Source organism: Heptranchias perlo, chromosome 24 (genome assembly GCF_035084215.1).
Source record: "Heptranchias perlo isolate sHepPer1 chromosome 24, sHepPer1.hap1, whole genome shotgun sequence".
Lineage (NCBI taxonomy): Eukaryota > Metazoa > Chordata > Chondrichthyes > Hexanchiformes > Hexanchidae > Heptranchias > Heptranchias perlo.
The window spans coordinates 45,013,882-45,028,173 of NC_090348.1; the positions used below are offsets into that span (position 1 = coordinate 45,013,882).

General features: G+C 45.6%; 1 protein-coding gene across 1 annotated transcript in view; it reads left to right on the forward strand.

Moving 5' to 3' along the window:
* Positions 1-14,292, forward strand: part of LOC137341794 (SE-cephalotoxin-like) — a 35,190-nt gene that overhangs the window by 7,213 nt on the left and 13,685 nt on the right. Inside the window, exons 2-7 of the mRNA XM_068005296.1 lie at positions 992-1,245; positions 2,171-2,314; positions 3,993-4,191; positions 6,159-6,803; positions 8,494-10,411; positions 10,967-11,051. Coding sequence (XP_067861397.1) covers positions 992-1,245; positions 2,171-2,314; positions 3,993-4,191; positions 6,159-6,803; positions 8,494-10,411; positions 10,967-11,051 — 3,245 coding nt within the window. The remainder of the gene's footprint in view (positions 1-991; positions 1,246-2,170; positions 2,315-3,992; positions 4,192-6,158; positions 6,804-8,493; positions 10,412-10,966; positions 11,052-14,292) is intronic.

Sequence of the window (14,292 nt, forward strand, 5' to 3'; positions counted from 1 at the left end):
GAGCATTCTATGTAAAGGTTTATTGGTTTATAATCAAATGTAAGGAGTCTTACAACACCAGGTTATAGTCCAACAGCTTTATTTGAAATCACAAGCTTTCGGAGCTTTGCTCCTTCGTCAGGTGAAGTGAAGGAGCCGAAGGAGCAAAGCTCCGAAAGCTTGTGATTTCCAATAAAGCTGTTGGACTATAACCTGGTGGTGTGCGACTCCTTACATTTGTCCACCCCAGTCCATCACCGGCATCTCCACATCATGGTTTATAATCAGGCCTCATCTCACTATATTACTTTTCAGTCCACCTTCCATAAAAACAGGAAAAAGAAAAAGAAAGAAAGGAAGAAGTGCAAGTATTATTATGTTGTTATTAGCAGCCAATGAGCACTGCCTCTGGTAAAAGAGCTTTCTGTATTATTCGCTCCCATCACTGCTGTTACTCTTTCCCTTCATTGAGCTCCAGGCCTGGAATAAAATGTTCATTTTAATGCGATTCTAGAGCTGTAGGAACGCTGCGCAAGATCCCCATTAATAAAATCTGTAACCAGTCAAATCGGGGTAGATCTTCATCTTCGCCTTTTCGCGGGATCCTGGCGGGGCGGATTGTCCGTCCGCTATCGAACCCGCCCGGTTTTTATGCCACTGATTTCAATGGAATGGAAATGGGGTAGGTTCTATAGCGGTCGAGCGGCTCGCTCCACCAGGTTACCACCCGGGCAGTGAAGATGAAAATCGACCTCATTGTGGTCCTCCCCGTCTTTTCCCTAAACTTTTCAAACTCTATTTCACGAGGGGTGGTCCTGCTTAGATCAGTGCCAAATATGAGCTCTTTCTCTCGCCATTCCACCACTCTTCATTCACATTTTTTTTTTTAGTTAATACTGAAATATTGGGCCTTCGATGAAATGCGCTCTGTAAATGGCCTCCTTGCATCAGTCTGATCCAGTTGGATTTTCTCCCTGTGATAATTCTCCTCTCTGTTCCATTTTATAACCAGCTTGTCCTTCCCATCGGATATTTGAATCTGCTCCGGAAGAGGTGGCTTCTTCTCCCACACTTACGGCCGCCTGCTTGGTGAATGGTTCCTCCCCGGAAACCGTCGGGACAAGTTTTCAGGCAGCCCGCCTTGCCCTCCAACTCTCCAGCAGAAACCACTCCCCTTTGGCAAGAAACTCTAATGGAACCTACAACATCACAGCAATTGTGAACGTCTCCTCCAAGAACTGTACTGATGGGCCCGGGCTCACCAGGGTCTCTCGTGATCTAACCTCCCAATCAAACATGAGTGATACGGTCCTCAATGTTACCCACACAGATAAAGGTATATTATATTTTCCTTAATATCGTAAACCTGCCTCTGCGACCAAGTTTTACACTATAGCTATAGCTTTCTGCTTGAGCTGATTTTCTATTTAAGAGGTAAGGAATTACAGTTCTAGTTTTATTTATTCCATAACTGACTTTTGTATGACTCTCAGTCCTTGTACTTTTCACGGCTTTTGGCTTTTATGTTTTTTATCTCTTTATTCAGCCACTATGGTCTGGGTCTTGGTGTGTTCTTCTCATAGGAATCCTTTGATCCATGTCACACTTTATCTCTGAGTGTAAAAGAAATAAATGTTCAAACCCTAACAATATCTTCCAGAAGTTTCATCAGTGTAAATAGATATCGAAATGGATATCATAGAATCAGAATCATACAGCCCATCATGCCTGTGCTGGCTCTTTGAAAGAGCTATCCAATTAGTCCCACTCCCCCACTCTTTTCCCCTTTTCCCCATAACTTGCTGCATAGAAACAAATTCTCCTCATCTCCTCCCTGGTTCTTTTAATTATCTTAAATTTGTGTCCTCTGGTTGCCAGTGGAAATGGTTTCTCCTTATTTACTCTATCGAAACCCCTTTGCAATTTTACTCACCTCTATTAAATCTCCCCTTGACCTTCTCTGCTGTAAGGAAAACAATCCCAGCTTCTCCAGATGGTTGAAATAACTGAAGTCCCTCATTCCCGATACCATTATAACATCATGTTGGGTGATGATCAGGAGTTTTAAAAAGCCTTTTTCTCTAGTCGATGCACTTAGTGGCAGCTTCATGCCCTGCCACGTAAGGATGGGCGAGATGCAGCGAAAGATTCCGGCCTCGAAATTTGATCCTGCCCAAAATCTTATCTCAAGGTTTTTGCACAGAGCATTGAGATCATTCTGTCCAATATGGACCGAGCAGTCAGCTCTATCAACAGGACAGTGGTGCCCAGCGCCATGGAGCCTCTGCTGACATCTCTCACAGCTGCCATGGAAGCTCAAACAGCTGCCATCTTGGTTTCTGGGGGCCAGTGTTGACAGGGGCTTCAAGAGGTCACCTCACTCCTGCACTCTGTTCTTGCGCAAAGCCGCAGGAATGTTGAGGCCCAGTCCCCAGGAGGGCGGCTTTGGCTCGATGAGAGAGGCACCTGCTGTCCTCTCTCAGGACGACAGCATGCCTGCTCCCCCCGCCACCTCACTCCGCCGGTGCCCTTGTTGGTGCCACACAGCCAGCTGGGCCAGATTGCAGTCTGCTGCCGGGCCCTCAAGACCCAGAGCTGCTCAAGGTCACCCACCACGGCCATCTGAAGGGTCCTCAATGGGAACTCAGCATCCTCCACCAACCGTCCCCACCAAGCTGCAGCTATTGGGAAACACTTCTTGGAGCACTAGGATAGGGGAAGGAGCACAGAAGACAGGCACTAGGGGCTTGCACAAGTGCGATTCACAATTGTTTCTGTTAACTTAGATAGAGATGGAATTGAGTTGTTTGATGAATTTGTCTTTTGTTCTGGACTTGGCGTTGGTGTTTATCTTTGTAGTGAAGTGAGGAGTAGATCCATCAGGCAGGAGTAAAGGCAGGCAATTGGATGGTGGTGATAAGGATTGTGGGACTGCTGGTGTACTGGGGATGGGAGGGATGGCCCGTGTTAAGCGCTCTTGGATGAATTGCTCTCCGAGAGCTCTGGCAGCAAGGGGCACTGGTGGTCGATGCTGCTCCTGCTTTTCCTCCTCTTCATGCTCCTCCTCCTCCTGCTCCTGCGCTTGTTGCTGCCCAGGTGATGAGAAGGGCTGGTCCCTCATGATGGCAAAGTTATGGAGCATGCAATAGACAACCACAAATCTGGATACCCGTTCGGGGATTTACTGCAAAGCTCTTCCTGAACGCTCCAGGCAGCGGAAGCGTTGCTTGAGTACGCCGATTATTTGTTCAATGATGTTTCTTGTGGTGGCATGGCTCCCATTGTAGACCTGCTCTGCAGCCATGCCCAGGTTCCTGGCAGCAGTCATGAGCCAAGTCCAGAGGGGATTTCCTGTCGTCCAATAGCCAGGCTATAACTTAATGGCGTGGTTGAAATAAAGGCGGCACAGAGGACTGGCGCAGGATAAATGAGTCGCGACTGCTGCCAGAATACCGGGCACAGCCCTGGATGATGCGCTGCCTGTGGTCACAAACCAGCTGGATGCTGAGGGAGTGGAATCCCTTTTGATTGGTGATGTGGGTGCAGTCTATGGCACTTTGCACCCTGGGGAAGACTCCCAAGTGGGCGAAGCCTAGTGCTCTCTCGTCTTGCTTCGCACTGTACATAGGGAAGGAGGAGTAGGTGTTCCTACCGGCGGAGAGAGCCTTGGTGACCTCCCTGATGCAGTGGTGGACTGTGAATTGGGAGATTCACTGATATCTCCTGCCGCAGCCTGAAAGTTAAGGGCCACGGTGATCTTGACAGCCACAGGCAGTGCCGTCCATGCTCTGGCGCGAGGCTGGAGTTGTGGTGCAGCAGCTGACGTAGCTCGGTGACAGTCTCCTTTGTGAGACGGAGGTACCTGAGACAATGCTCCTCAGTGAAGTTGAGTAGGAGAAGTGCTGCCTGAAGCCCCTCTGTGGATATGGCCTCCTGTTCAGTGCCCTCCTCCTCCTCCTCCTCCTCCTCCCTCTTCTGCGAACTGCACCTGCTCTCTTCTGTCTTCCTTGCAGCTCGCCCCGCTCCTCCAGCCCTGCCAGACCTGCCAGACCACCCATGACCGCAGTCAAATTGTTTATAAGGCAGATAAAAACAGCAACACCAGCAAAATCTTCTCAGACATCAAACTGAACTTTCCAGAGTCAGAAAACAGACCAAAAAAACGCACAGAAGTTAACCAGGAGTCTCAAACGACAAACCAGGAACAAACCTGTAAATGGTGGATGATCCCTGATGAAGGGTCCTTCCTGCCTGTCAGCACCACGAGTCGCTGGGTGACTTCAGCACGCGGCGACAGCATCAATACTCAACACCAACAACAGCCAATCTCCAGACGCCATCCTACAACTCATCCGCTTCATCCTGGATCACAATGTCTTCACCTTCGATAACCAGTTCTTTACCCAAACACACGGAACAGCCATGGGGACCAAATTCGCACCCCAATACGCCAACATTTTCATGCACAAGTTCGAGCAGGACTTCTTCACTGCACAAGACCTCCAACCAACACTATACACCAGATACATCGACGATATTTTCTTTCTATGGACCCACGGCAAGGAATCACTAAAGAGACTACACGATAACATCAACAAGTTCCATTCCACCATCAAGCTCACCATGGACTACTCCTCAGAATCAGTTTCTTTCTTGGACACACGAATCTCCATCAAAGACGGGCACCTCAGCACCTCACTCTACCGCAAGCCCACGGACAACCTCACGATGCTCCACTTTTCCAGCTTCCACCCTAACCACGTCAAAGAGGCCATCCCCTATGGACAGGCCCTGCGAATACACAGGGTCTGCTCAGACGAGGAGGAACGCGATGGACACATACAGACGCTGAAAGACGCCCTAGTAAGAACGGGATATGACGCTCGACTCATCGATCGACAGTTCCGACGGGCCACAGCAAAAAATCGCATAGACCTCCTCAGGAGACTAACACGGGACGCAACCAACAGAGTACCCTTTGTCGTCCAGTACTTCCCCGGAGCGGAGAAACTACGCCATGTTCTCCGCAGCCTTCAACATGTCATCAATGAGGACAAACACCTCGCTATGGCCATCCCCACACCTCCACTACTCGCCTTTAAACAGCCACCCAACCTCAAACAGACCATCGTTCGCAGCAAACTACCTAGCTTTCAAGAGAACAGCGTCCACGACGCCACACAACCCTGCCACGGTAACCTCTGCAAGACATGCCAGATCATCGACACAGATACCACCATCACACGAGATGACACCACCCACCAGGTGCATGGTTCATACTCCTGTGACTCGGCCAACGTTGTCTACCTCATACGTTGCAGGAAAGGATGCCCCAGAGCATGGTACATTGGCGAGACCATGCAGACGCTGCGACAACGGATGAACGGACACCGCGCAACAATCGCCAAACAGGAGGGTTCCCTCCCAGTCGGGGAACACTTCAGCAGTCATGGACATTCATCCACCGACCTTCGGGTAAGCGTACTCCAAGGCGGCCTTCGAGACACACGACAACGCAAAATCGTCGAGCAGAAATTGATAGCCAAGTTCCGCACCCATGAGGACGGCCTCAACCGGGATCTTGGGTTCATGTCACGCTACACGTTACCCCACCAGCGAACAAATGTTATCTGTTTTTAATATAATGGGTCATTTGCTGGCTCTCTCTGCCTTCCGGATGTTTCTGCCTCTCTCTATGTTTTTTTTTTCTCTGTTTTTTTTCCCTGTTTGTTTTTTTGTTGAATGTGTATTCGGGGGTTCTGCAGGTGACACCTCTCTGTCTGAACACGGTGATTGCCTTGGCAACGGGCAGTTGCAGGGGCAGTCTGTAAACACCATGTATTGTTCAATATGTATAAATGCGTAGGCTTCAAGGAGCTCTTGAAACATTTGCCTGAGGAAGGAGAAAATCTCCGAAAGCTTGTGAATTTAAAATAAAATTGCTGGACTATAACTTGGTGTTGTAAAATTGTTTACAATTGTCAACCCCAGTCCATCACCGGCATCTCCACATCATAAATGAAAATGAGGAGAGATGAATGGATATCGCCCATTTTATTCTATCGCCCAAAGTCAAAAATTACCCCCAGTGTGTCAGTATGCTAATCGAACTGAAATTCTACTCTGTGTATTTTATATTGTCTGATAAAAGCTATTTTTTTTTGTTTTATTTCTTCCAGGTGACCAAGTGGAGATAGAGACTGAGCTGGAACTCGTTGAGTTGACATTGCAAGGGGCAAATGATCAAATGTCAGAAAGGATGCTTATTGTGATTGATGGCATGAACACGGCTGATTCGTTCAGTCAAGAGGAGATATTACAGAGACAGCTTGATTTGCTGCAAATGGCTGGTAATGTAGAAGTGGCTCTTCAAGTCGTTGAGCCTGCTGCTGCTATCGCCAGTTTTATTTTTGCCATCATTCTCCCGAGTGAGCTGGATCTAATCACAGAGCTAGTTAGTTTACGGTTCAATCAGATCAACAGGAAATTGGACAAATTGTTAAATAGTTTAACGCTCATGGAAACTAATATCAAAACTTCGATAGCATTTAACACATTCCTTTCCACCTACATTGAGTGGGAGTATGCCATTAGAAACGGCGCGGAGAAACTGAGAACTATCAGAGAACGGATAGGACAAACGCAAGACAAAAGGAAGCAGAGGAACCTGGCTTTAGATTATATAACGTACTACAATGACAATCAGCTGGAGGGGAGAATGCTCAATGTGTATCGCATCACAGTTACAGCGAACAACCCAACCAACCGGAATCTGTTCGACCTCCTCGCTGAGCAACACTCTTGTGACGTCAAACAATTATCAGGTGCACAGTGTCACCCCTGTTATTTCTTTAAGTTCAGCAGATAATAGGGATATGAATTCGACCCCACCACCCAAGGTTTCGGGCGTAAAGTCGGTGACGCAGCTGCTGGATGAGCCCAAACCATGAGGCCCGAGGCCTCCTCGTTGATGGTCAGCGGCCTTAGGAAAAATGATAAAGCCTTTGGCCCTGGCATACAATGCATCATTGATCGGATTATGTAGCAGTCCACTGCATACTGGCTGATCTGAAAAGACATCAACAAAAGCAGCTTGAAAGGATTCAGTGGCATTGAAGTTCAAGGGAGTCATGACTTCCACCATCACGACTAGAGATGTCCTAGTTGTAGAGGTGCTTTGGATGGAAGTCTGGCTGCAGAAGACAGTAAAGTTCTGCATCTGCTTCCCTAGTGACATGTGATGAAAATACAGCTCCTCTGACATGTCAAAGTAAATAGTCTAAGCACATGGCTTCTTGGGTAGTCATGGGAGCACTGAGCCCTCCTCCAGTGTAGGCGTGTCTGGCTGTAATATTCCTGTGCCCAAAGACAAAGGGAATTCCCAAAAGAACAGAGCAGAGAGGACTGTTGCCTCTTTCATTTCATTTCAATTCTGTTGAACGTTGTGAAAAAGAATTACATTTAAAATATGATGAATAAAACTGAAATGCCAAAAAAAAAGCTCCTAATTATTGCAAAGGGAGGAGCTCTAAAAAAGATCTGAATTACTCTCCAAAACAATGGAGTGCACTGCCTTAAGAATGGCAGCACCTGCCTTCTCCTGGCTGTGGGCCAGCTTACAGTTCTTTGAGTCTCTTTATACCAGTGCACAGTGGTTAGCTTACAGAAAATGGTCCAGGCTCATTTACATAATTTTTAAAGGTCTAATGAACCTTGCGTGTTGGGAGCGTGAAAGTTCTCCTACTTGTCCAGCACTGAAAATACCAGGCAGTGCATTTCACATCTCCTCCGTGCATCTGCACCACTGGTGCACAGGGGTGGAAAATGTACCCTTACTTGGCCATGAACTTCACTTTGATGGAGCACCATGTAATGGTAACTTCTGATATACAATAAGTGTAGCAGGCTGGGGAAGAAGATGGTCACTTTGAACTTATGGTTCCCAATGCTCTCCAACCACTGGGGTTTTTCTTGTGTAATTTCTGGGTCTGTTGTAGACTAATTGATAGAGATTGATCGCTATGATTAGACTCCTTTATCGTTGTATCATGTGACTACCAGGGTGGTAGAAGGCGAACTAGATGGACTTTGGTCTTTTCTCGTCTAGCAATTCCTAGGTAATATCAACTGAATCAATAGTGGTGTGCAACCAAGCCAAGAATATCACCAGTGAAATGGACATACTGGCAGCTGTAATAGCGATCATGGACTCGACCAGAATCTGAATCCTTCCTGTTTCACTATCACCTGTTTTACACTATCGCACAAAGTCAAGATCTACCCCCAATGGTGCATTTATCCATTGAACTCTTGGGCTAGTTCACATGCATCAGTCACGGAATAGTGCTGTACAAGACAAATCATAATGAAAATGGAAATGTGTGTGTTATAGAAAGAGAGAGATAGAAGAGACACATACAGGGAATGAGAGAGAGTCTCTTTATGTTGAGGATTAAAATGTCTATTTTTTCCTTATTTTGTTTCCTTTGATCACGTTAAAATCATCTTTTGCAGGTTTAATGATCATTCTGAAAGGCCTGATGACAAGTGCTGCACAGCAGACTTTGACTTATTACTACTTCAAGGGCGAGAATGCTCGCGCCAAGGGCTCGTATGAAATAGTAAAAAAGTATCTCTTCAAAATGCGCCAAGAGTTCCAAAAACGTGTCTATTCCTGCAAGAAAAACACAATCAGAAATGGAAAGAAAGAAGTGGAAAAGATACTGGAGAAAAACGTTCTCCCCTATTCTGAGGTCTTGGTACAGCTTATATCACAGAGACTGACACACCTGTATCCCTGGTATGCCTGGGGAGTCGCTGAGTTTAAGAAGATTGGTGAATCGTCCTGCATTTCAGGATTGGGAAGACAAGGCTCCAACTATTTGACTATTACGAACATTGGTAAGCAGAAGAGAAACATCCTGGTAACATGGCAGGACATCAATGACCACTTAAGCTGCATTGACCTCAGTCTAGCCAAAACACGAGTGCCCTACCTGCGTTGTGATCAGTGTAATGATAATCATGTCTCTGCTTCACAGAATATCCTGATCAAGAAACGCTGCCCACACACTTTAAACCTACAATGTATTAAGGATAATTTAACCGCAACGGTGAGCTTGCACTGGGACTGGGTTGCAGTTGATGTTGAGGCACGGAAAGATATGTGTGGTCAACCGCAGGTCTGTAATGGACACGGACAGTGTTACCCTGTCCCTGATACAAACCAGTTCATGTGTATCTGTCATGCGATGTATGCTGGTGAGACATGTGAGAGAGAAATTGTTTTCAACAATGTGATTTTAAAACATTTAGCCACACTGCGAACAGAATTTATGGCTGTTAATGGGATACCTAGTGTAGTGGACATTTACTTTGAACTACAGAATGGATTGAAAACTGGTTTGAAAAACATAAACGATGCTATAACACACACACAGACCTTGGTTAAACACTCGGAGATACTGTACAAGGCCAGCTATATCTTGCATCTTTTCATTGACTTAAGACAAGGAAGGAAGAATTTTGATACTTTTGGAAAGTTGTTGGAAAACTTCTTGCAGTTTAATTCTGAGAATTATATTCTTTTTAGACTGAGAGGAATTTTACTTGGCGAAGGGATAGCAGACTTAAAAGGAGAGGATTTTTTTAACACCTTCAAGAGAAATTATGTCTCTAAGTATAACAATGCATGCACTCAAGCCTATTCCACTGCAGTAAACAATTTGAAAACAAATCTGGCTTACCTTGATGAGGCCGTTGGTGAAGCCTTATTAACCTATAAAAAATGGGGGATAGAGAAAGGAAATAAGATAGCAATTACAAGTCTTGAGACCTTTACTCAGGATTTCAGCACTCGGCAGCGCAACTTTCATAATTATTGGAAAAAGACCAGTTGCCCATCTCTAATAGCCCCAGGATTAATTGAAAATTACTGTTCTGAGAAGCTTAGTTATGAAAATATGAAGGTCCAGCTTAGCTGCTCCGATCACAAGGTCCCTTCTCCCAGTTCGGTGCAGTGTGTCAGGAAAGATGGTAAGCTTGTGTGGAGCGCGATTCCAAAGTGCAATTACCAGTGGGCCATGTGGGGAAGCTGGAGTTCCTGTTCCGTTACCTGCGGTATCGGTATACAGAATCGTACACGTGGGTGTGTTAACCATGGGACGAGCTACTGTGGCTCAATGTCGAGGCAGGAAAAGACCTGCATCAACAAGAAGTGTTGTTTGTCAAAGGATGGAAATTATAGATGTTCAAATGGAAGATGTATCCATCAGTCGCAGTTGTGTGATGGGAATAACGACTGTTGGAATGGAGACGATGAGTTCGGACCAAAGTGTCCTGAAATAATCCAATCGGGTGACACCATAGCCCTCAAAGCCTCCTGCACAGAAAACCACTGGCTGAGTTGCCAGTGCCAGTATTGTCCAATTTGGTATAAATGCATGACCCGCCCTTGTCCAGGGAGTGAAATGGAGCCACATGAATGGGCCCATGGATGTCCATATGAGAGGTTTACCATAAAGTCATTGAGAGGCGGGCCCATTCGCCATGGTGATGAGATTGCTATATATTCCCAAGCGATGGCTGAGTGGTTGAGTTGTGAACCTGGAGGCAGATGGTGCAAAACCAGATCTTGTCCAGGCAGCGTTGATAGTCCCAGATTGCAATCTTGTACTTGGGAAAGATTTTTTATCTTCTCAGCTGCAAGAAGAGGGGACTGCTCTTCAGATACATTCTCTTTATGTATAGGGAACAATATTCAGCATGGGGATGTTGTACTGATGAGGTCCACTGTTGATAGCAGGCAATGGCTCAGTGAGGACTTAAAATGGGTTGGGACTAGGCCATGCCCTGGGAAATATAATCCTTATGGAACAAGATGTCTTTGTGAGAGCTGGACAATCTCCAAAAGATATTGACAATACATGTTTTTCCTCGAATCATCTTCTGTTCTCACACTATAACCAATGTGTCGTTATTCACTTAGGCTCTTTGAAATTCCATGGGGGTTCTACCGATTTCCTGGCCTAACTTTGGGTGCCCGCCGTCTCGGCCAGTTTGTGATTGATCCTGTAAGGGGTGAAACTTCTGTCCACCCCTTCCCGCCCCCCGACCCCGGTACAAGGCAAATGATGGGCTGAGGGATAAGCAGGGAGCTCCCAGTCCTGGTCCTGGTGCTGGATGGGGACCCAATCTTTCAGCAGTGGACCAGTATACTGAGACACATGAGATGGACTTCATGTATTTTGGCCGAGAGGAATCAAAGGTACAAAGGAACCTAAAAATAAGTCAAGGGAAGGAACTTAGTAGATTTAATATAAGTTTAAAAAATGGCAATGCAGAAAATAATGGGACTTAAGGTAGACAAGTCTCCAGGACCTGATGGTTTCCACCCTTGGGATTAAAAGAAACTGGAAACTGGTGGGAAAATTGCAGATGCATCTGTCATAATTTTCCAAAGCTCTCTAGATTCGGGAATTGTCCCCTGGCTGGGGACCACCCCGGCCTGATTTTAAGGCTACAATCCAGGTGTCCCACGGTTCGCCTGCCAGATTTTAATGATGCTGGGGCCTCAAAATCACAGGGAGGGGTGGGGGGTCACTTTCGCCTGTCTGTCAGAAGGTTGTGGGTTCTGGCTTTCACTTCAATTCAGTCCTGAGGGAGTGCTGCACTGACTCAGATGAGACGTTAAACCAAGGTCCTGATTAAGGTGGGCATAAAAGATCTCATTGCATGATTAAAAAAAAAAGGAGGGCGTTCTTGCAGTGCCCGAGCTAGTATTCCTCTCTCAACCAACACCACCAAAAATAGAATAATTGCTCATTTATCTCATTTGCCGTCAGTGGGATCTTGTTGTGCACAGATTGGCTGCCATGTTTCCCTATATAATGGTATCAAATATACTTGAACAAGTATGAGGGGTTTTGATATAGTAAATAGGGAGAAACTGTTTCCAGTGGCAGAGGGGTCGGTAACCAGAGGACACAGATTTAAGGTAATTGGCAAAAGAACAAGAGGGGAGAGGAGAAGAATTTTTTTCTATACGTCGAGTTGTGAAGATCTGGAACGCGCTGCCTGAAAGGGTGGTGGAAGCAGATTCAATAGTAACTTTCAAAAGGTAATTGGATATATTCTTGAAAGGGAAAATTTGCATCTCTATGGGGAAAGAGCAAGAGAGTGGAACTAATTGGTAGCTCTTTCAAAGAGCCGGCACAGACACGATGGGCCGAATGGCCTCCTTCTGTGCTGTATGGTTCTATGATTATTCCTACTTCCACCTCCGTAACATCGCCCGTCTCCGCCCCTGTCTCAGCTCATCTGCTGCTGAATCCCTCATCCGTGCCTTTGTTACCTCCAGACTCAACTATTCCAATGCTCCCCTGGCCGGCCTCCCACCTTGCACCCTCCAGAAACTTCAGCTCATCCAAAATTCTGCTGCCCATATCCTAACTCGCACCAAGTCCTGTTCATCCATCACCCCTGAGCTCGCTGACCTACATTGGCTCCCAGTCTGGCAACGCCTCAATTAAAAAAGTATGATCCTTGTTTTCAAATGGCCTCGCCCCTGCCTATCTCTGGAACCTCCTCCAACCCTACAACCCTCTGAGATCTCTGCGCTCCTCCAATTCTTGCCTCTTGCATTTCCCTGATTTTAATCACTCCACCATTGGCGGCCGTGCTATCAGCTGTCTAGGCCCTCAACTCTGGAAATCCCCCCCTAAACCTCTCTGCCTCTCTACCTCCCTCTCCTCCTTTAAGACCCTCCTTTACTAAGCTTTTTGTCACCTGCCCTCCATATGTGTCAAACTTTGTTTGATAACACTCCTGTGAAGCGCCTTGGGACGTTTTTACTACGTTAAAGGCGCTATATAAATGCAAGTTGTTGTTGATGATTTTATGTGAGATGCCAGAGGCATTGAAGAAGTAATGAGATGTTTTATAAATGAAACTTCTTCCTTCATATTGATTATAAATGTGATTTTCTCGGATTGTATACAATGAATTTAAAATGGATCCATACCATGTCCATTTTCATTGCTTTTACTGGCAGTTATAGAAGGTTATTAATAATTACTTTGCCTAGAGTGACTTCAGACGCACAATCACTATTGGTGCTGGATATTGACAATAATTATTGGTTTAGTTATTTGGTCAGGAGTCTTTAAACTGCAAGCAGCAAGGGTCAGTGGCCTAGATTTCCCAATGGACGTTACTTAAACGCAGGCATTAAACCGTTTAAAGAAAAGAGGTTAATACTGGAGTTAAAATAATACCAATCAAGAAATTAAGGCTAATCTATGTGGTAAAGAGTATTGTACCATGTTTATATATCGACAAGAGAATAAGGACCATGAGAAGTGACAAAATACAAGAAACAATTTGTTTTAAAAATCGTGTATTTAGGTACTAGGAAATGACTCCATTTGTGGGAGAGACCAGAACTAGAGGTCATAAACATAATATAGTCACTAATAAATCCAATAGGGAATTCAGGAGAAACGTCTTCACTCAGAAAAAATGTGGAACTCGTTACCACAAGGAGTAGTTGAGGCAAATAGCATAGATCCATTTAAGGGGAAACTAAATAAGCACATGAGGGAGAAAGGAAAAGAAGGATATGTTGATAGGGTTAGATGAAGATGGGTGGGAGGAGGCTCACATGGAGCGTAAACACTGGCATGGACCTGTTGGGCTGTATGGTCTATTTCTGTGCTGTACATTCTATGTAATTTTATGTAATTTAGTGCTTTGCCTGTTTCTGAGTGTTCTGTGTACAAAATGAATATGAAATAATGATAAGATTACCCACCACAATAATAAAACAATCATTGTAATTTGCAGACCAGTGTCTCTCTGTTCTTATTTGCGAGACCACGATTGTTCAACTGAAGATCTCTTCAAGGCACCGCTGAACAGTTCTGGCCGCAGGCAAATGTCGGAGCCTCGATGTTATTGGTGTCCTCTCCCTCGTCATCATGCTGAAGGTCAATCCTCTGATGGTGGTTCCATGTTTTGTCCCCGTTGCAGCGTACAGCGACCATATCTTAGGGGGCACTCTTTGTGGGCTCTAATGCAGCAACAACAACAGCAACTTGCAGTTATATAGCGCCTTTTAACGTAGTAAAACACCCCAAGCCGTTTCACAGGAGCATAATTCAACAAAATTTGACTGAGCCACACAAGGAGAAAGCAAGGCGTTCCCTGCTTCACAGTTTAGCTGAAACACCAAATAAATGGTATTTCTGAATAAATCCTGAGTGTGCAGGACAGAATTCAGTTATGGTGACGCCACAAATCAGAGCGGTAGATGTT